Raw genomic sequence first — 21,810 nt, forward strand, 5'->3', positions numbered from 1 at the left:
TGAACGTAGATACGTAATGCGCCAAGTCCAGCAATTGAAAGTAAAAAGGGCAAATACCGATAGAAATTAATAGCCCACCCAGTTGTTTGCAGGTTAGTAGTTAAAATGTTTCAGCGGCTTCAATTCAAGGCCGCTGTTATGGCTTGGACCGCCCCACTCTAAATACTAAGTAGTGCGAAGTAAACAAACGCGGTGCTAAGATGGCCAAGAGGCGACAACCAGCAACACCATCAAGCTTCAACGGCGCTACGACTATCTTTTTTACGTGGACTGCGTTGAAAAGATCTTTATCCGCATCCTCATCCTATCCATATAGAAGCGGAAAGAGACATGGCAAGCATATTTCTGTAGGATACGCTACATCTGCCACAACAACTGCAACGCGACTAGTCGCTGGCGTTGCGCGACGCAGCTTTTACGGCTTGCTTCTCGCTCTCCCTTTCTCGCATCAATTGATTCACATCCAATAATCGACACCATGGCCGATATTGAAAAATATCTCACATACGATGGGCGCATCGCGTCCTTTCGCAAAACCACCAAGAAGCGCGGATCGACCGCCGGGCGCGGCGCGAAACCGCTGAACTGGCCGCACAAGCAAATCACACCTGCGAGCGTACGTACCTAGCAACGACCCGCTGCCCGAACATACACAGCTGACTGAGATAATTATAGCTCGCAACAGCAGGTTTCTATTTCAACCCGAGCCCCGAGAATCCCGACAACTGCACTTGCTTCTTTTGCCAAAAGGGTCTTGATGGGTGGGAGGCAGGCGATGATCCACTGATAGAACACTTAACACACGCGTCACACTGCGGATGGGCCATCACTAAAGCCATTGAAGCCGAAATTGAGGAATTCTCCAAGCAGGACCCGACGCTACCTCACATGGTAGAGGCTCGAGAAGCTACGTTTGGTTCCAGATGGCCCCATGAAGGCAAGGACGGTTGGCAGTGCAAAACGAAGCAGGTAAGAGCCCCAATCAATAGAGAAGGGGCGGCTGATGATACTGACTTGCCTTCCTCTCTAGCTTGTTGAGTCAGGATGGGTCTACACGCCAACAGATGAATCTGATGACATGGCAACATGCATGTATTGTCAACTAGCACTGGATGGCTGGGAACCTGAAGACAAGCCCTAGTAAGCCAACAGTACGGGTAATTCCTCTCTGATATCAACTGACAGTGGTTTTAGCGACGAACACTATAAGCGCTCACCGAACTGTGCCTTCTTTCTACTGTCGAGCGAACCCGAGCCCGAGCCCGCACCGAAGAAGACTGCTCGCGGCAAAGCGGCCAGAGCATCAAAAGCGTCCCGAGCGTCCACACAATCAGTGCAATCTGTTTCTACGGCAGCCTCCGAAGCTATTGCTATTGAAGAAGCGGCCGAACCGGAGGACAGTGTTCTCACTACCGCGTCAATGGCACAAGGCAAGAAACCTCGGGCAAAGAAGGCCACAGCCAAGGCCGCAAAAGGTGGCAGAAAGAAAACTAAGAAAGAGGCGACTCCTGTTGATGATGCCAGCGATGCTGAGGACGAGGGCGAAGTCCTCAGCAAGCCGCCACCCGTCAAATCAACACGCGGCCGCAAGCGAGGGAGTGAGGCAATTGATGATTCAATGATGAGCACGGCTAGTGTGCCGGCGACCAAGAAGCGAGCAGCCAAGGTACGCGCCAGCGCAGCTGAATCATCTATTGCATCCGAGGACACCGCTGTGCCTGATGCTCCTGCCCCCTCTAAAGCCAAAGGCGGCCGTCAGTCGAAAGCTCGCAAGGCATCCGAAGCGGTATCGATAGCAAACACTTCCATTGTTTCTCTCTGCATCACAGCAGAAACCTTCCCGGATGATGACGAGATCGAGAGACAACTCGAGGCGGATCTCGAGCGCCAGCTTACTGAAGACGAGTTTGTATATGAATATCGACGCCCAGTAACTCAGTTGGATGCAAAGCCAGCAAGCGGGACGCCTCCGAAGTCGGCTGCTTATAGAATGCTTGATCCGGAGCCATCAGAAGCAGACGAGGCCGACGTTGAGGGCGAGCTGAAAAAGCTCCAAAATGAAATGGAGGTTGATGGGCCGGTCAAGGAGCTGAAGGTTGCGAAAAAAGGTCGCAAGGCAGCTGGTACACGGAAGGTGTCAAAGCAGACCAAAGCTAAGAAGAAGGCAAAGGAGCCGTCTCCTCCTCCTCCCTCGCCCTCTCCCCCGCCTCCGCCGCCCGTCCAATCCATCGAGAGTGAAGTGGAAGAGGACGACCACCAGAGTGTTGTTAGTACTGATACCGTGGTGAAGAATATCGACTCTGTTGACTCGATGACCGAGAAACGGGGCCAAACGAAGATTAGGGAATCCTCTGTCGCTTCTGAAGACTCTGTTGATGCGATCTCCTATATGGAGCCAAATGAGACTCCAGCTAAAGATGGACTTGTACCAGAGGAGACTGAGCAGTCTCCAGAGCCCTCACCAACACCATCGCCTGGACCGGACGCTCAGTTGACGAGCGAAGCACACCACGCAGCTGATATGAATAATGATGACGATCTACTTGCGACGGACGATGATCTGCAGATCGCAGAGGACCCTGTCGAGGCTGCTACATCGCCGATAGCAACTTCGGTGGCAGAGCCACCGTCTACGCCTGGGCAAAAGATATCGCCTGCCTCCTCTGCGAAGCAAGCGGCAGTCTCACCCTCACCCTCGCCTCAGTCGTCTGACGCTGAGAACCGGCCGCCATCTTCCAGGCCCAGCACATCGACGAAGCGTATTGCTCTGGCACCGCTTGCTCCAACCCCCTCCCAGATGTCGCCTTCAAAGCGCAACGTCATTGCGGGGTTGCAGAGCACGACACCGTGGTCAGCAGCCAATCTGGATGCCATCTTTGGCACTCCCAAGGTAGGGGCAGACAAGGAGAATGGCATGGAACGGCTGCTCAAACAAGGCAAGGAGTTGAGCAGCCCTGAGAAACAAATGACGGTGGAAGAGTGGATCCAGTTTAACGCAGGGGAGGCAGAGAAGAAGCTCAAGCATGAATGTGAGCAGATGGTGAATCTGTTCGAGAATGAGGGTACAAGAGCCATGAATGTGCTCGAAAGCCTGTCGGTTGAGTAAACGCATACACGATGACAACTGAGGTTATGGGTAAAGACTTTGTTTCTAGGCATTGATTGAGCGGGCATGGTTTTGCACAGTGGTACACTGTGTGGCATTTTGGATTGTCGTGCAAGCTGGGATACGCGTTTCATTTACAAAACCGGAGTACGGGATATGTTGATAACTGGAAATACATTTTTGATTTGGGCTCATGAGTAATGATGGTCTGTGATGTAACCGTGCCGAGACAGTGGCAGGCAATAGCGGAATGCTAGCCACGTCGTGGCTTATTATTATCATGGACTTGGACTTGGGCTTGCGTCGCGTGCCCGATGGCATGGAAGCGGCATGGAAGCGGCACGGATGTTGAGACCCAGGCACCACCATTATTTGCGAGGCCATGTGCGTGCATATTGATTGATTGATATCCGTTGAGCTGACGCCGATCAAGGCAAGAGGAACCTTTGTTTCGACGACGTCCCGCTGACGCAACGCCTTCCAAGCAAGCCTCTTACATCAAAGTTCATGCCCGCGCGCTCCTTCTACAAGGGCCCATGATTTTCTTTCACAGCCTGGCCTCCGCCAAGCGATCGTCGGCCGCTCGCGCCTCCAGCTCAGAAACGAGCCAGCGAGCCAGAACATATTCGTAACTAGCGCAGAAGCTTGGCTGGAGAGCTCGCCCCAGTGATCGAACTGCGGGGGAGGAGACAAGAAGCGAACAACAAGGCAAAAGGGGAAATAAATGGAGGGACCAACGTTCCAGCCCCAGAAATTGGGCAGCTGACCATGAGGTTGAGATGGAGGCGGGGGGAGGCTTGTTACTGGAGGGGGGAGGTTCTTTGGTGGTGGTGGGTGGTGGTGGTGGTGGTGGCGGGGATTGGATCCGGATAACAAGGGGGTGACGAAAGTGTATCTCGTAGGTAGGTTGAATACCTCTGATAAGCATTTTCAAGATGTAAAATAAATAGTAAAAATACAACTGAAAAGTGGTGATTGCTTATCGGGCTTTCATGAATGATCGCTGCTGAACTCATATGCAACTCATATTGTTTGTTGAATTTTCTTGGCTGGTTCATATCTGCTGTGAGTTGCCATCTACATACATCGTTTTCTACAAAAGTACACGTCGATTTTCTGTCGTCACATCAGCATACCGCAACACTAGGCGGCGCGAGAGGCAAACTTGGAGCCTGTCGCCGTGATGGTGGACGGAGCCGAGATCTCATTCGCTAGCCTGGCTGATCCCGTCTTGAGTCTATCACATCCTAGCTTCGGCAGTTGCTCTGCCCGCATCCACGGAGCCCTCTGCCGAATATATTGGAGCTCAGACCACGCAACCCCGATGGAGGGGGAGGGTGGGCTGCCCGTATCGTGCGAGAGCCCGTCCGGGTGGTCCGAGTCCATATTCTTGTTTGATGCGATGTGATGGCAAGTTGGAGTAAGAAGCGGGGTACACACATCTACTTGACGAAAGCGTGCATGACTTGCTTGTTAACTGAATCGTGAGGTGTACCAGCCGTTTTCTTTGAAGGGGCAAGGGCGAACAAACCACGAGGGCGAAAAAAAGTATATAACTACCCGAGTGGCCGCCTCGTCTCTAGCACTCGATTCTTGATCTTGCTCAAACGAGGAGAAGCGCTCCGGTCTCGACCCCCCCTCATCATCTCTCGGGATGGTCTGGGGGGAATCGAGACTGAGTTGTCGCGGACCTCATTGCATTGTCTTTTCAGCCTTGCTAGCATTTACTTGCTTTTTGAGAAGCATCGCTTTATTACGACTTCATTACAACAACAACCCCTCCCACACGGAATTCATTATCAAAGCACACTCCCAGAAAAATCCAGACAAAAATCAAGAAAGACACACAAAAAAAGGGTTGAGTTCGGTTCGGCTTTTTCATCTTCGTTGACCGTTTTTCATCTTGTCTTCCCTTCTGTCTTCCTCTTTTATATCACGCCACCAAAAAAACTACATATGGTCTTCTACAACGATCAAGATTTTTAAAAATCGATAAAAAAAAGTCCTATTCTTTCTCTTCCCCCCTCACTTCCTTCCTTGCAACAAGAAGCGGCGTTCTTCTCTTTACAACATCGCAATGCTTCGGCGGTCACTTGTCCAACGAAAACCTCTTTTTCTTGCCTCGCGCCCTAGCTTACCCTACGCAACAACCTCACCGAAAACTCGTTCTGTTCGTTTTCGAGGGGCGACAGGGCGGCGAACGCTTTAACGCCTGAATACGGTCTTTTCTGCCAAGATGTTCAGAAATCGAGGAGACTGCTTTTCGTTTTGCTCTTCACGGAATCCAGAAGCAAAAAGATATTAATGCCCACCCACTCCTTTTTCCCTTACACCCCTTACAATGGCGTTGATTTGGCAAATGTTGCTTTGCTACTTCGAGTTTTACGATTTACCGGGATGCGCGACTCTTTATGACGAAAATCTTACGAAAATGACGCGAAAAAATGACGGTTTTTAATGGTGATGATTGTTCTTTGGGGTGGAAATAGGTTTCTTTCTACATACTGTACTTTTATTCACATTTTTTCGTTGTCGATGGGAGATGTTTGGTTGTACTTACTATGTTACTTTTGTACTGCAGTGTTCTCAGTGTAACGGCTTCAACAAGATTGGATTATTTTTTTAATCTCCTTTTTCCACATCCAAGTGACTGCAATGCGTTGAGTATTTACCGTCAGCTTGGTGCAGAGTAGCTCTCCCTCGTGTCAAGGTATGGTCTGTTTTAAAAAAATGGTCTGTTATATAAAGTAGTAACATTGTTTAAATATTCAGCCTAAATCTGCAAGCTACTGTACTTGGTCATTATTGCGTGTAATTTCGAATCGAATAACCTGGAGGCGCCGCGGCGCATCTCGGTTCTTGTCCTCCTCATTAATCATCTCGTCCGTTCCCGCAACAAATCTAAATAAGAAGAGCAACAATCATGGCTGAAATTGATGCTCGGAATACACTGCCTAGGCCGAAGCGGATAGAGGCGCCGCCGACGACAATCACGGCCGGCGTCGTCGCGCCCGGTGTAGCCGTGGCCGTGATGGCGACGGAAGTAGTCTTGCGGCCTGCAGAGCTACCGGCACCTGTAGAGCTGCCGGCACCTGTAGAGCTGCCAGCACCTGTAGAGCTGCCGGCACCTGCAGAGCTGCCGGCACCTGCGGATTTGCTGGCACTTGCGGATTTGCTGGCACCTGCGGAGCTGCCGGCACCAGTGCGCGTATCCTGATTCGGCTCAGAGCCAGCAGATGTCGTATGCTGGCCCGGTTCGGCCGAGGAAGCACCACTAGCCTTGGCCGAGGCGTCCGACTTGCCCGTCGCGTCCGACTTGCCCGTCGCGTCCGACTTGCCCGTCACGTCCGACGGCTGGCCTCGCGTCGTGCTCGGTGGCTGGGTTTGCGCCGCCGGCGCCTGCGAGGTGGTGCTAGACGGCGGGTTAAAGGTTCCCGAGCTCGCGCCGAGCTGCGTGGTCGTCTTCTGCGGCGCAACTGCGGACTCTGGGCCCGGTGGCGAGCTGCTTCCACCCGGCGGGACGACCGTCGTTCTATTCACCGGCTTCGAGGGGCTGCCGTTGCAAAATTCGAGATACTGCTTAAAGTTTAAGCTTAGGTAGCCCTCAAGCCCCATCTTGCCTTGCGCATTGACGCATTGCTGACACAGCGCCAGCTCGAGCTGAAATTTCGACCCTGTCCGACATAGCTCATCTGTCTTGCCTGCTGCTTCGGCGGCCACGTTCGCGTTGCTGCACACGTCGAAGCACAGCCCCCCGAGAAGCCTTTTCCTTAGTGCGTTGTTGCCAGGTCCGGAGCCAGTACCGGCACCGGCACCACCATCGGGATCGCTATCAAAATCGCCATCGGTCTTGCTGCCATCGGGGTAGCCACCGGTATTGTTGCTAGGCTTGGCGCCGTATTGTGGGTTCGTAAACACTTCGCGCGTGAGGTTGAACTCGATTGGGTCCAGCATAAAGTATCCCTTCGGCGGTGGGTAATACTTTGGGCCAAAGGGCTTCCAATGGACCAGGGTGAAGGGAGGCGTGGCTATGCAGTCCCTGGGGAAGCACCGGAAGTCGTCGGACGGCGGGCCGGACCACATGTTGCACCCATCGGGCATTTGCGGCGAGCAGACAGTGCCGGGTCTGCAACCAAAGGTGAGGTTAGACTTCGGGTCCAGCGGCGCGTACAGCCCGGTCGGCTGAGGACAAACCGTCACGGAGGTGGTTGAAGGCTTCGCTGTGACAGTACTAGCGGGTTGAGTCACGGTGCTGGCCGGCTGCGTCACGGTGCTGGCCGGCTGCGTCACGGTACTGACCGGCTGCGTTACGGTACCGCCTGGCTGCGTTACAGTACTGCCTGGCTGCGTCACGGTACTGCCTGGCTGCGTCACGGTACTGCCTGGCTGCGACACGGTGCTCGCGGGCTGCGTCACGGTACTAGCGGGCTGCGTCACGGTTGTGTATGAGACGACGGGATAGCTGGTGGTGATGGTGGTGACGATGGTCTCGGTGGTGGTTACCTTACTCGTTACCGTCACATCATGCTCAGAGGTCACGGTGACCGGATACATTGATGTCCGTGTGATGGTAGCCGTGTATGTCGTTGGTACCCACTGGGTGATTGTCTGGTTCCGGATATCCGTCACCGTCTTAGTACCTGTCACTGTCGTGGGCACGAGTGACACAGTAGGGACAAGAACCGTCGTTGTGGACGTTTCAGTCTTCCATTCCGTGGTTGTTACAGTCTCACATTCAGGGGCCGGTTCCTCGGGGGGTGTTCGCTTTCCCTTGTAGCCGGTCGTCGTAGGCGATACAGGTGGTTTCTTGGTGCAGCTGTCTATGGGTTAGCAGGGGCGTGTGATAAGAGAGGCGAAAGAGGCATACTTGATCTTTTGGGTAACTGTCACGGGATAGGACTGGGAAAACGTCAGCAAGAAAGGCGCAGACTCGAATATGTTTGTGTCACTGACGGTGGTGAATGTAGACACTGACGTCTTGGTCACAAACTCGGTCGTGTGCTGGATCTCTGTAGATACGTCGTGCTCTATGGCGGTTGTATAGAACTGCAAGTCTGATTAGCCTAGCTCGCTGTACATAAGCATAGATTGCTCTCGTACAGTTTCCGTTTCCGTAACACTATTCACAGATCAGCTATCCGATTCGCACAACAAGGATATTTCTGCTCTTACTAGTAGGTTTCCTTGATGGTCGTCTGGTGCACCGTATCTCGGCAACAAGACGGGCACATCGCCATCTTTATCGAATTGTCCTTCACAACCATGACGTTCCTCGGGACGAGCAAGTTGACGGCGTTGGCAGACACGAGCCCCGCGACATGGGCCGCCGCAAGCACGAGGGACGTCTTCATGATGGCTGCACTTTTACCCGCGAACTTACAGCTGCCCAGTGAGTGCGTTACCGAGGGACACAAGACCAACTGACTGCGAAATCGGATGGGTGAAGCCGAGTCTTTGTAGTCGTTGAAATTATTCACAGTAACTAGTTAGTTGCCAGCCTGCGGGGGCGTTGGCCGGCCGGCAGCAGGCAAAAAAAAAAAAAATGAAACCGAGGAAATTGTTCAAATCTCTTAACTGGTGAGGCTGCCCTCCAAGGCGTCCCATCCATGCAGGCAGTGGACTTTGTCGCACTTTGTTGCTGGATGTGAGTGTACATGGCGAGCGCCCGCAGACATGTTCCACAAGATTTGGCGTATGCAGACCGTCGTAATCAACACCTTCAGGTCTTATTAGTTAAAAAAAAATATAAGACATGCACGTTGAGGCTTGCACATGGAGGATTGGGCTGCGAGGGAGGTGAGGCTGCTGCAACCATGCAAGACCTGGGGGTTGCTGTGAGCTGTGATGCTCCAAGGACGGGTCGTAGACGTCCATCCTGATCCGCAGGTTGCCCTTCAACTGAATACGCGGGCTCAGATGGCGCGAGCACCTCTCGACTGTTGCTTGAAAGAAGGAGGAAGTTCCCGAGATAATATGGCGGAGGGGACTTCTTTGCGCAGCCGCAACCAGGCGACTGTTGACTGTTTACCGCTGGTGCCGCTGTAACCATCCCATAACTCCCTCTCATATCATAACTAATGTCAATGTTGTGGCAAACTGCAGGTCTCAGGCATGACGCACGGACAGCAAACAAATCGACCCTCTCGCGGGCCGCAGTAGCCTCCTGATTGGCCGCTGTGGCTTGTCCGAAGTTGAATATCAAGCCACTGTTGCAGAAGTTATGTACGTTGGGCCTTGAACCCTGCAAAAGAAACACAGGTATAATAAATGCTGACGGATACGAGCGCCGCGCACTAGTTAGGTAGTTTTTGGCTTGGCATTCAGCCGAAACGTGCTGAGTAAGGATACCCGAGTTGAATGCAGTGACTCAATTAACTATAATTCGCATGCTAGAAACAGTGGGTGTTGAATCTCAGTGGCGGTGTTGAACCCCCAGTTGCGCGTGAGGATGTTGAAGTCTTTACGCCTTCGGTGTTGCAACCGGTTCAAATTTAGAGTTGCTCAAGTAAAATGACTTATATGTGTATTGGGCCGTGAGTACAGGCTGGGCATGTTAGTAGTCGTCTCCACGACTAATAACTTCCTTGTACGGTTCTCGAAGTAGAATGGTCTGGATTCGATTAAGCTTTGGTTGTACGAGAGGGTAATCTCCAAGCACTTACATGTTCGAACTGGGCAGAATAGGAGCCAGCGATGTCAACCAACGGAGCATATGCTTCCAAGATGCCGTTTTCGACAAGGCAATTGAGCTGCGGAGGGTTAGTATGTTGCAAGTATTGTTTGAGAGACGATGTCTTACCCCAGCCACGTAGCGATCGACTCCAAGGCGTTCTAGGTATCGGCGCGCAAAGACCAGCGTACCAAAGTTCTCCTTGATAGTCTTAAAAACACGATTGGCCGAGCTTAGGGGAAAATTTACACGCGGTGGTGCGTCATCGTTCAGCCCGTATCCGTAGATGCCATTCTGCAGCAACGTTAGCCACAGCCATCGAAAATCAAGCATATTTGAGAGGCGCACGCACCTCCTCGCGGGTGTATCCGCGGCCCGTTGATCCGAATGTCTCAATCGCGAAGACTTCGCCCTCCTCCATCTTCGTTTCATCCGAGTGTTTGGTAAATGGAATCATCTTTTCGCCGTGGATGTGGTAATGCTTGATGTCGTGCCCACAGAGATTGCGCACTGGCTTCACGGGGTAAACCTTGCCGCGAATCTCGACTTCGTAGCTCTCCATAGTCTCCTGGATGGCGGCGCTGACATCACAGATGCGCACGTCGATGCCAGCGGTCTCGAAGAAAGGCCTGTTAGCAGGGCATGTACTTGGCCAATGTGCCAGTCCTTCTTACCTGTATACCGGTATTGGTGGCGTCCTTGACAGCGGCTAACAGGTTGTCATACGTCGGATTAAACGACATGGTAAAAGCACTGTCGACGATCCAGCCGTTGATTTGTACGCCAAAGTCGACCTTCATGACGTCGTCATACTGAAGAACGGTGTCTTTTCGCCCGGGATTGGGCGTATAGTGAGCCACGCAGTTGTTCAGTGACAGGCCTGTCGGGAAGCCTAAGCCGGACCGGAGGGACATCCCTGGCTCTAGGCCTTGGTTTCCCAAGAGTGCCCTGACGCCATCCTCGATGCCGACGGCAATCTCGGTCAGTGTGTGGCCTGGCTTGACGGTGTCTTGAACCCAGCGCCTGACCTGGCGATGTACCTCGGCTGATTTCCTGTAGTTGTTGAGAAATTCAGCATCCTCCAGGTTGGGCCACCTTCCCCGGCGCAGCTCCACGGCCTTGGCTCGCAGAGTCGTGTCTAGCGGTGCGTTGTAGTTCATGAGCTGGCCGGGCTTAAACTCTCCCGACGTCACCAATCCATCCAGCGGAATCCGAGGTGGCGACGACTGCTTGGATGCTGCGGACGCCTTCTTCTTCTTGGCTCGCTTACGTTTCTTCTTGATGTTTGTATCCGGGGCAGCAGTTGGGGTTAGCGCGGCGGTGGAAGCCGCGGCTTTTGCCTCGGCATCATCGTCATTGTCTTCATCGCATCCGTCGCTTCCCATGCACCCGTCACCATCCCGAGAGATGTGGTTTCCGCGCGGTTCGCCGCCAACGGCGTTGGACCCGTTTGAAGGCGGTGCGTCTTGGTGATGTTAGTTAGTTTTATGGGCAATAGACTGGCTGTGGCTGTTTGAGTATGGAATTGAGCGTACCTTGCCTTCCGGGATCCTCATCTTCCAGAGTTTTGGAGCCCATGCTTGCATAACCAAAGGCGTGGGTTTTGTTTGTTCAGTTGACCCGGGGTTGCAGGTGGGAGATTTTCGGGGTAAGCTTGGCCCGGAGATATTCCCCACATGAGGCTATCCGATTGTAACTGTTTTGGAGGCGAGTGAAACTGGGACAAAATTGAAAAAGAAAAGAGATACCAGTTGGAAGAAAAAAAAAATTCTCAAATTTAAAGCTGCATATCTCTAATCCGTACTTTGTCCACTGTCTGTGCTGTTCTCTGTTCCTATACTCAGTTGAATTGACGATGGTAGTGGCTTCATCTATTGGAAATCCCTTCACAATGACAACCGGAATACTCGACCGTTCCACACACCCCCTGATTTTGGCCGTTCAAAAGAAAAATCACCAATCGGAGTAAATCCCAAATTCTCATAATATCTGCATTCATTAGCACAAAATACGTCCTATCAGCTTTCTTCCACTCACTTCACCAGTCCCAGCGTCCCACCAACCCAGCAGTCCAAGTAAATGGCCTTCATGCCTCGATCTCGAGCATATTGCTTTGCGTACTCGATTTGCGCAGCTCCAGCTCCCTTTGCTCGCTTCCCAGCACGAACATCTGAGATGACAAAGACAATGCCCAAAAAGCCGCCCTCAAAGGACTTGGCTTCTTCTAGATACGGCCGCAAGTCCTCCATCTCGGAAAAGTAATCGCCCAGGTCGTTTTCCGCGAGTTCCAGGTTGCCGACTGGGAGCCAGGATCTCCCATCGGCATCGACGCGACGCGGCAAACCGTCCTCGACATTCGCATCCTCTACCTCGGCGATAAATGTCCGCTTTGCTTTGCCTTCCCCAGTCAGGCGATACTTCTCAGACTTCTGAAGATCTTCTTCCACATCTTCGCGGTATCCGTCCTTGTCTGAGAATAACTTTGAGCCCCATTGTTCGCCGTTGCCATTGCGCGCGAGGTGCACGACGGACGCGTCCATAGAGCCCATGATGGCATCTAAATCAATTGGTGAGGTCCCCCCATCGCGAATGAAAAATCTCCAGATCTGAGACATCTTGATATCAATTCTCTATTGTTAAATTGAGGTTATTCGTGCCGCGCCAGGGTTAATCATCACTAGGTTAGCGGCTTATAGCTTCTGTCCTACACCCATACAGTATGTACACTAGCTACGGAGTACGTATAACTCAAGCCTGATGTGACTCACTAGACGGAATCTCAGCTGCATCATCATCCTGCAGATGTCAAAGGTCTCTAAAGTTGATTTTAAATTGGGTAGCATTCAACGAGGCTGTGCGGGGCTTGGCCCATGACCCGAGACCTCCCTCCATCCATGTATGGCAGCCATGCTGCCTGCTTTCAGCGTTGCTGTGTTAATGAGTATTTTGTATGGGAAGCCTGAAACTCAAGTCTTGATACTCCCAAACTCGCCGACTGAGCCCTACTTTGAGGAGCGACACAATGATGCCCAGCCCAACACGCCTTGGCGAAGCTCTCACACAACTAACTAGGCAAAACACGCCTACAGCAGGGTAAAGCAAGCTGTCCACTTTCGGCCAGAAATCGACAAGTACTCCCTAAAGTTTCCTCAAGCGGCATTTTAAGTCCAAGATCCCACGGTTGTGTGTGGAAGGCTGTTGCGGGCGCTGCGCTATGCAGCTCTGCAGTCCCCCCTCATATTGCTTTGTTTGCTCAAGCCACATCCCAGCCTGTTGCAGAACCAGATGGCTAGGAATACAGACTAATAAATCGACTGTTGCTGACGTGACTTGCCGCCTGAGACATATTGGGAGACCTGTCCACTGGGCACTTCGTTGAAGAAAAACGGTGTGGTTGCCTTTCATGTTGTCGGAATTTTTGAAGCTCCCCATCTCTTGCTTTTGCGAATTTTCATATGAATTCTCCGGTATAATTCAGCGGTATTTCCTGTGCTTACTTCGGAGCTTGGATCCAACTATCCATGTGAAAGCCGGCTTGGTTTATCGGACATATAAACAACCGGCTGGAGAAGCTACTCCAGACGCCGAAAGGGCGACCGGTCGCCGTCTATCACCATGAAGTCAATATTACTGAGGCATTTAATAATCTCATTTGGGGTTGCCTCTGCACAATTTACCAACTGGACTCCCGACCAGATCAATACAACCATCTGTACCTGGAACCAACCACGGGGTACGAGAATACCATAACCGTATCTACACGCAACAACAAAAGCTTACAAGTCCAACAGCAGCCTTGGTGCGCAACAAAATTTATGTCGATGGGGGTTCAGTATGGTGGACTCCAGGATTAAAAAACGGAACAAACGGCCCAGTAGCCAATAAAGGTAAGTTCATCAAGCCAACCAGTAAAGCAGACGAGACACCATTTGCTTACGCTGTGGTGCGAACCCCCTTCAGGAAACCTTCAGGGGATCATAATGTCGTATGATCTGAGCAAGTCGTTTAATCGCGACACAAATGTGACGGGAATCCTCTTGGACGGGAAAATGTCAAAGGCTCGAGGCGGCACCGGCAACGCCAACGGTGACGCACCCGTATACTTTGATGGTGCCCTTCTCGCCAACGATAACGAGTTCTTCCTCTACGGCGGAGCAGTACTTGCAGCCGAACCAGTATATGATCCACCCCCGGCCAATGAAGTTCTAGAGTACCAAGCATATTCTGACCTGGCCGAGGCGCCGCCTCTGTGGAAGCCCAGCTTCAGCAACAGACGGCTGCCGGACGGCGTGACAAGATATGCCGTCTATGGCGGTGCTGCCAACGCCCCTTCGGAGAACAAGGCGTGGTATTTCTCTGGTTTGACAGCTCCCGCTAGAGGTCCTTTCTTCTGGAATCCGACAAACGATTCCGAGACAGCGACTATTCCATCAGACACGCTCATCACATTGGATATGGCGAGCCAACTGAGGGAAAAGTGGACAAATTCTACTTTACCCAGCTACATAAAGGGAAGGGCAAATCCGGAGCTCGTATGGGTTCCTGTCGGGGAACAAGGCATCCTGGTTGTTCTTGGTGGTGCAACATACCCCGAATTCGCGAGCATTTTTCACACCTCCTCGAACGCAACCCTCAGTGTAAGTCGTAGTAAGATGGCGTGACTCCGGAGTGATAATTAACGAGGCGAAGGAGAAAGAAAGTCCTGTATTCATGAGCACGATTGACATATACGACGTCGCGAACAACACCTGGTATCAGCAACCGACCACTGGAGGCCCTGGCACGAGAACGCGAGGCTGTGCCGTTGTCGCCCCGGCCGCTGATCGATCGAGCTTCAACATATACTACTACGGTGGCTTTGATGGGATACACGCAAGCAAGGACTATTACGATGACGTCTGGGTCCTGTCGCTGCCTTCATTCACATGGACCAAGATCAGCGACGGCAAGCCAAGCCACGGGCGAGCCGGCCACAAGTGCTTCCTGCCCTACCCCGATCAGATGATGGTCGTTGGCGGCTACACGGCTTTTAAGAGCGACACTCTGGACTGCCTGGAGGGCGGGCCCATCGCCCTGCTGAACATCACCAGCGGCGAGTGGATGGACGGCTACGATCCCGCAAAGTACGGAGCATATGGCGTTCCGAGCAAGGTGCAGGCGGCCATTGGCGGTAATGGCGGCGGACATGCAACGGCGACAACACCCGCACCGTCGGGATGGGCGACACCGGCGCTCGGCAAGGTATTCGCCACGCAGTATGACTTCAGCAAGATCAAGATGAACTGGCCCTACAAGTCATCCAGGGACGCCAACGAGACGCAAACTCCAGTGCCGCAGCCAGCGCCGCTAAGCAATCAGTCCAAAGGCATGCCCAGCTGGATAGCGCCGGTACTGGGCGTCGTGCTCGGCCTCGTCGTGCTTACTGGCAGCCTTCTTGTCTTCTGCATCTGGCGACGCCGTCTCGCGACTCGCGAACGGCCCGACACGCCGGCCTCGCACGAAGAGATATCTGAACGGCTCTTCTACTGGGTCAAGGGCCACCCGCAGCGCAAGCCGACCGTCGCGTCGACACACTCCTGCTGCCCGGCGACGGAGACCGCGCGCACCTCTCCTACCCAGGATCAGGACCAGGAGCCAAGGCACGAGACAACAGATACACCTGTGTCTGCCCTTGAGCCTTCGACAGGGTGCCACGAGATGGAAAACACGCAGATTGCCGAACTCGAAGGTAAGTTCCACAGACAACTACCGCCCATCCCCCTACCTCTCACCCTTTCTGTTCCTGACCACTTTTCTCCAGACACGTCGCCACCGGTGGAACTCCACGGCATGGGCGTCACTGCTACCGATGTCGCTTTACGAAAGGCCGGCTTCAAACCGACCTTGACGAGATTTGGCTCCGTTCGCTCGCACGGGTCCGTCGAGGCCGAATCCCCCGTCGCGGTGAGCAGCATGAGCGGCGGCGGTAGTGAGAGGACGCCCAACTCGCCGATTCACGGGGGGCGCTGGCACGCGCGGAAGTTGTCGGCGATCTCCTCCGTCAGCTTCGAGAGCGGTGAAGGCACTAACGAGCCCTCGATTGACGGCCTTGTCAGCCCTATTGGGCCGACTAACCATTCCGATGAGGACTTTGCGGCGAGGGTGAGTCCTCTAAAGAATGTCATGAACAAAAACGATAGCCGACGGGATCCGAATAAGCAAGGTTTGAATGAACTCGATGAATAGCATTGACGCGGCATCATGTTTGTTTTTCCTATGTACAATAATGTGAGAATGTGTTGTGCCGTCTTTCTAGGCCGATTTTGCCAATTTGTCATGTGTGTTTTCTCTATCCAACTCCTAATGCAATTTTATCGCCTACGGTTAAACTTCAGTGATGTCTTCTTCTTCGTCTGCGAGTTCCGTCATTCTCTTCTGGTCAGGCACTTGGCCCTCGCCTTCCTCGTCACGCATGAGGACCTGAACCAGTCTATCACAGGCCGCCTGGACCTCCTCATCGTTGACCCGGTTGTGTGTCTCACGCACGACGGGGTAAACGTTGACGTCACGAAGGTATTTGCGCCCCGGTCGCGTTGTTGTGAGTAGCAGAAGAGTCTCAAGATGTGTCTGGATAATGGTGTTGTCCGAGTCGCGCTTCTTGTCGGGCGGCAGCAGCTGCAGGTCGGGAAGCATGTCCATGGTCTCGTCGACATCGTATTCCTCGTTCCCGGTAATTGGAAGCAAGATGTATGGGAGAATATCGATGCCTTCGGTAGAAAGGAACGAAGGGTGTGAGTCAACGTCGAAGGCGACGTTCTTGAGCGTGCTGGCGACACCTTTGCGGCGAATATCCGACTCATGCTCGGTGAATACCTTGAGCTTGGTGATGGGGATAACTTTATCGAAAGCTTGCTCAGTGACAAAGTACTTGCGGATATTGTCATGTTTGGACAAATCAGCAAAAACATAGGCGAGATAGTCAAAGTCGGCCTTGGGATTGTAGGAGCCAGCTTGACCCTTGACGAAGAGATCCATGAGCTGGTTCAGGATGCAGTCATCGGAGTTTAACTCTTTGGGGGGCTCTTGCTTTTTATCCATTATCCGCTTGAGACTGTCCGATTTCGTCATGTTGGCCAAGACCATAGTGAGAAGGTTGGCATTCTCTTCCTTGGGCCCCTGTATAGTGAGTGATGTTAGCTAACGAAGGACCAAGTCTCTACACTGCGTTCAAACATACCACAATAAACGACAAGACCAAGTCCAAGAATTTATCGTCCGATGCTAAGCATTCCAGAACATCTGGGTCGCCTGACAGGTTTATCAAGCAGCTCAATGCATGCTCTGCGACTGTCTGTAAGGATTGTGAGCAACGCCTGCCGTTTACATGCAGCCAATGTCACATACATGATGGTCGTTTAGCAGAACTTTGAGGTTCTTGATCGGCCTCATGTCCTCCACTTTGAAGATGCTGGGATCTGAGAGTGAATATGGAACCAGATTCTCAGTGGCAAGTAGCCTGATCTGAGGGTTCTGATGGGTGATGAAGCCCACGAGCTGAGAATTGATTAGCATTAGCATGAGAACTGCAAGTGGGAGGGCTTGGGACGTACTTCTTCGAGCTCGGTAGGCATTTTTGAAATTATTTTTACCAGGGAAGAAAATATGATACTATGCACAGCCTTTTTGGCAAAATAGTATAAAATTCTAGGACGGCCGATGAGTGAGAGCTGTTACAATGATGAAAGATAAATGTTTGGAGGGGCATTTTTGATCTTTTGGTGGGGCAATCAGTGATTTACAGTGAGCAGCAGCGTAGTGACTTCTAGAAGGCTAAGCAGAGATCGCAAAAGCATGCAATTTACGGGACACAACAAAGTAATTCAGCCACAAAATATTAGTAAAAATATTACAGATTGATACTCATACCAAACGCCAATTTTGTACTCGATGTAAAAAATAATTGCGGCCAGAGTATGGCTTCAGCGATCTGTCCGGATACAACATGCCCAAAGGCGGTCAGCACCCAGTCGCCAAATTTGAGGAAGCGCTAAACCTGTTTAGGTAAGAGGGGTGGCAGTACCGCCAGCCAGACACAAAATTTTGAATTTCGGGCGCAACTTTTTGTGAGGGCTGCTTTTGAGGTTCAGCGTCCACCAAGAAGCAAGTCAAACGGAGAAAGAGAGGCTCGTTCCGCCCAAATATAATTTTCAAAAATGCCCAAGGCGACGACCCCTACAGCGAGCCGCGGCTCCCGCCGTCACAACCCCCTCGAGGACGATATTCTTGCCACGGGCATTCTACGTAACAAGCCTAGCAAGAAGGGATCCAAGAATGACGACGATGACGAGGGCCACGAGGGATTTGTCGACTCGAAGGCGTCTAAGAATATTCTCCGCATCGGCCGTGAGCTAGCCGAAGAAGAGAATGCTGAGCGCGCCGGCGCTGTCGCCCCTCCCACAGTTGACAATTTTGGTTACGACTCTCGCTTTGGTGACTTTGACGACGAGGCCAAGGTGTATGGCGATGACGATGAAGCTTGGGGCGACGAGGAGGAAGAGGTAGAGGAAATTGAGGTGGACCCTAATGACTTGGACACATACCGGAAATTCATGCCGGACGAGGAGGACGACCTACTCAAGCACGGTTGGGACCGTCAGCCCACTGGCGACGAACAGATCGAAGAACCCACCAACCTGGCCGACCTCATCCTCCAAAAAATTGCGCAGCACGAAGCTCAGCAGGAGCGTGGCGACGTTGCCCCTCCACCGGATGATTATGAGATCCCCCCCAAGGTTGTCGAAGTCTACACCAAGTAAGTTGAACAAAGGCGAGTGTCCTAGACGACCAAATGCTAATCAGCCGCCTAGGATCGGTGAAATTCTCTCCCGCTACAAGTCCGGTCCCCTGCCCAAGCCTTTCAAGATTCTGCCCACGATCCCCCATTGGGAAGACATTATCGACATTACCAAGCCCGAGAAATGGACGGCGAATGCCACGTACCAAGCGACTCGCATTTTCGTCTCCGCCAAGCCCCACGTCGTCCAGAGATTCCTCGAAATGGTCGTCCTCGAAAAGGTCCGCGAAGATATTTATGAGAACAAGAAGCTCAACGTCCACCTTTTCAACTCTCTCAAGAAGGGTCTCTACAAGCCCTCGGCCTTCTTCAAGGGCTTCCTCTTCCCGCTCGTGGGCAGCGGAACCTGCACCATCCGCGAGGCGCACATCATCTCAGCCGTCCTCGCCAGGGTCTCCATCCCAGTTCTCCACTCCGCCGCGGCCATCAAGGGACTCTGCGACATTGCCGCCCAGGAAGCCTCCCAGAACAGCGAGGGCGGCGGCGCCACCAACCTGTTCCTCAAGACGCTCCTCGAGAAGAAGTACGCGCTGCCCTACCAGGCCATCGACGCCCTCGTCTTCCACTTCCTCCGCTTCCGTAGCGTTGACCCGGCGTCGGTACAAGAGGACGAGGCCATGGCTGGCGTGTCCGGCGACGTGCGGACCAAGCTGCCCGTCATCTGGCACCAGGGACTTCTCGTGTTTGCCCAGCGATACAAAGGTGACATCACTGAAGACCAGCGCGAAGCCCTTCTGGATCTTCTCCTGACACACGGACACTCCGCCATTGGTCCTGAGGTCAGACGAGAACTTCTAGCCGGAAGAGGTCGCGGCGTGCCGTTAGAGCCTCAGGGCGATGCTCTGGATGGTGACGACACCATGCTGATTGATTAGACGATACACATAACTAGCACAGGAAAAGTCATGATTGCATGCATGTTTTGCAGGGTGTTTTGGCGTTTTTTCTCTGGCTCGGGAATTTTCAACATGCGTGCTCTATAGTCCAACGCACACTCAATATATTCTCTTTTTTTCTGTGTACCTGCTCCTTCTTAAAGTAGGTCCCCTCGCCGTTTGCTCCTGCCGCTTTTCCAGCATGCCAGTTGCCTGGAACATCATGGTCCAGAGAGCTCGCTCGGGAATCTCGATATTCACATCATTAATTTCGCCCGTGCCCTACTTACCTAAGAAGTTCCTTCACCCGTGGTCATGATTTTGCGTCTTTTGCAGTCCTCTGCGGTTGATATTTTTGCTTGACGACCGGCGATTTTGTGTCTTTTCGCCGTGTCTTTTGCGTCATTCCTCATCTTCTGGGTCTTGGACGTTGTCCGCAATGACGTCGTCTGTGCTTCATCGGCCATGGTCACCTCATCCGAGCACCTCTGGAGAACCAAAGTATGTCGCAGATCAGGGCTTGGACAAGTCACATTGGTCGTGTGCTGATTGGTGCGATATAGCTATTTCAGTCTTCCAATGCAAGCGTTTTCCGATGCCTCGCCGTTCCTTTTCATGCACATGAATACGCCTACATCGATGGGCATCGACGAGAGTATCAACCCACCCAAATGGAAGCCGATTGGGGCATTCAGTACTGCCACAGACGCAGCTTCGTTAACACCGACGGCTACCACGATGCAGCGTACAGGATCATCGCCCCCCTTTGGCTTTGACCCTCCTCGCCCGCCGCGCGACGGGTACGAGTAGGTCTGGTTTCCCGAAGGCTTCTAGGCAGAGCGACAGCCATCTTTACTGCCAAGGAGGGGTAGCATATCCAGCGCCCGCTTCTGGAAGTGGCGCTCTCGTTCCAACAAGTCGACGAGCGAACACGAGGCAAGAGATATCTCATACGCATCGCCGCTGTCTTCTATGTCTGCAGAGAAGCAGCACCATCTACAGCAGTCATCAAGCCCGTACTTAACCGAGTCGGCTCACGTTCTCTCGCTGCAAAGGCCGGTTCAGTCGTCATCATCACGCCGTGGCAGCCGCGCGCCGCGACTGACACCTGGCTCCACCACTTCTCAGCTCAAGGTGGCTGGTATTACAGTAGATGTCAATATTGAAACTGAGCATGGCCACTCACAAAGGCACGATTCGTCTACATGGCATAAACTCTTTCACCACGCCAAGTTCCGCCTCAAAAAGCATAAATCTGTAAGTACTGCCCCAGAATGCAACTTCAAAATCGAGACTTGTTGATAGTTCCCAGAAAAACTGTCTCGATGAGGAGGTATGTGAAAATTTACAATCATTGCCTGTGGATGGCCACATACATCACGAGAAAGCCAGCCCAGGGTTGGGCAAAACGGGGACTTGGCTGCGGGAAGAATTCGGAAGCGGGAAAAGAACAAAGAAAATATTCGGCCGTGCACCTTGGAACCGAAAGGATTCAATTGCGACTTTTAGCAGCGTTTCTAGCTCTCTCAGAGAAGTACTGCGCGGGGATACGCCGCCAGCATCGCCATTGCTGGTGAATAATGCTCTCTGTGAGTACTTGACACCTTCTTGGGATAAAAACCTCGCCACTAACTCAAGTAGATCTCAATAATAAATGGATGGCAAACACATTTCCAGGCGGTGTATGTCATACAAGATTATTCCCTTCCCCATAAAGCTGACACTGTGTAGGAAGCAGTGCGTGTAAGCACGCCACCGATGGACGAAGATACAGCAGATGGCAAGCCCCGTGGCTTCTTTGGGCCCTTGACGCCTCCAGTTATCGAAACGCCAGGCTCGCAGAGCTGCCTCACTCCTATGGCTTCGTTATTCGCCAGTCCGAAATACAATGCCCATCGCATGAGCATCGCTGTCCCGTCTCGTGAGTGGTGGGAGGGGAAGCCCCCCAAGCCGCCCAGGCATGGAGACACGGGCAGCGCCGTCAATTTTGAGTTCGACGTCCCCGAACATTTGCCCAACAGTCCCATGTGCCCAGCAAATTTGCGCCATAAAAGTGGTGGTACTGGCCTGTGTGTCTATCATGGTCGCAGGAGAGCGTTATCAACTGTTCGCGACGAAGGTCCCAAGAGACATGGATCCAACAGTACCAGCTAAGTTTAGGACCCCCCGAACTATCCACGGGGCGGCCAGGCCAAGGTTGCCCGCAGAAGAGAAGAGCCACTGTTGCTAGCTATAGCTTTGTGGTTCTCATTTCTCTTGCTCGCGCTGGTTAGACGATGGCTATCCGGTATAGCTTGCTTTTCGCTGGTAGGGCGCTGGGGGCCGT

General features: G+C 52.7%; 7 protein-coding genes across 7 annotated transcripts; 3 read left to right on the top strand and 4 right to left on the bottom strand.

The window, feature by feature from the left end:
• Window positions 1–478: 478 nt before the first annotated feature.
• Window positions 479–3,106, top strand: ISF_05874 (Baculoviral inhibition of apoptosis protein repeat protein; the record flags this gene model as incomplete). Its single annotated transcript, XM_018849479.1, has 4 exons — window positions 479–616; window positions 676–969; window positions 1,031–1,140; window positions 1,195–3,106. The coding sequence occupies 4 exons, from the start codon at window positions 479–481 to the stop codon at window positions 3,104–3,106; spliced, it is 2,454 nt and encodes an 817-aa protein (XP_018703506.1).
• A 2,901-nt stretch (window positions 3,107–6,007) lies between these two features.
• Window positions 6,008–8,457, bottom strand: ISF_05875 (hypothetical protein; the record flags this gene model as incomplete). The annotated part of the gene is made up of 5 exons (XM_018849480.1): window positions 6,008–7,922; window positions 7,974–8,005; window positions 8,060–8,152; window positions 8,207–8,225; window positions 8,279–8,457. 5 exons carry the CDS (start codon window positions 8,455–8,457, stop codon window positions 6,008–6,010), a joined length of 2,238 nt encoding a protein of 745 aa, XP_018703507.1.
• Window positions 8,458–9,659: 1,202 nt separating this feature from the next.
• On the bottom strand, window positions 9,660–11,354 carry ISF_05876 (Peptidase M24A, methionine aminopeptidase, subfamily 2; the record flags this gene model as incomplete). Its single annotated transcript, XM_018849481.1, has 6 exons — window positions 9,660–9,716; window positions 9,769–9,855; window positions 9,906–10,070; window positions 10,129–10,392; window positions 10,451–11,241; window positions 11,312–11,354. 6 exons carry the CDS (start codon window positions 11,352–11,354, stop codon window positions 9,660–9,662), a joined length of 1,407 nt encoding a protein of 468 aa, XP_018703508.1.
• Window positions 11,355–11,809: 455 nt separating this feature from the next.
• ISF_05877 (hypothetical protein) lies at window positions 11,810–12,325 on the bottom strand (the record flags this gene model as incomplete). Its single annotated transcript, XM_018849482.1, has 1 exon — window positions 11,810–12,325. The coding sequence occupies one exon, from the start codon at window positions 12,323–12,325 to the stop codon at window positions 11,810–11,812; it is 516 nt and encodes a 171-aa protein (XP_018703509.1).
• A 1,431-nt stretch (window positions 12,326–13,756) lies between these two features.
• On the top strand, window positions 13,757–16,001 carry ISF_05878 (Galactose oxidase/kelch, beta-propeller; the record flags this gene model as incomplete). The annotated part of the gene is made up of 3 exons (XM_018849483.1): window positions 13,757–14,413; window positions 14,535–15,504; window positions 15,577–16,001. The coding sequence occupies 3 exons, from the start codon at window positions 13,757–13,759 to the stop codon at window positions 15,999–16,001; spliced, it is 2,052 nt and encodes a 683-aa protein (XP_018703510.1).
• A 138-nt stretch (window positions 16,002–16,139) lies between these two features.
• Window positions 16,140–17,386, bottom strand: ISF_05879 (putative domain UPF0507; the record flags this gene model as incomplete). The annotated part of the gene is made up of 4 exons (XM_018849484.1): window positions 16,140–16,931; window positions 16,993–17,106; window positions 17,160–17,309; window positions 17,366–17,386. The coding sequence occupies 4 exons, from the start codon at window positions 17,384–17,386 to the stop codon at window positions 16,140–16,142; spliced, it is 1,077 nt and encodes a 358-aa protein (XP_018703511.1).
• Window positions 17,387–17,968: 582 nt separating this feature from the next.
• On the top strand, window positions 17,969–19,484 carry ISF_05880 (bystin; the record flags this gene model as incomplete). Its single annotated transcript, XM_018849485.1, has 2 exons — window positions 17,969–18,567; window positions 18,623–19,484. 2 exons carry the CDS (start codon window positions 17,969–17,971, stop codon window positions 19,482–19,484), a joined length of 1,461 nt encoding a protein of 486 aa, XP_018703512.1.
• Window positions 19,485–21,810: the final 2,326 nt, after the last annotated feature.

The sequence above is a fragment of the Cordyceps fumosorosea genome (genome assembly GCF_001636725.1).
Source record: "Cordyceps fumosorosea ARSEF 2679 chromosome Unknown scaffold_14, whole genome shotgun sequence".
NCBI lineage: Eukaryota > Fungi > Ascomycota > Sordariomycetes > Hypocreales > Cordycipitaceae > Cordyceps > Cordyceps fumosorosea.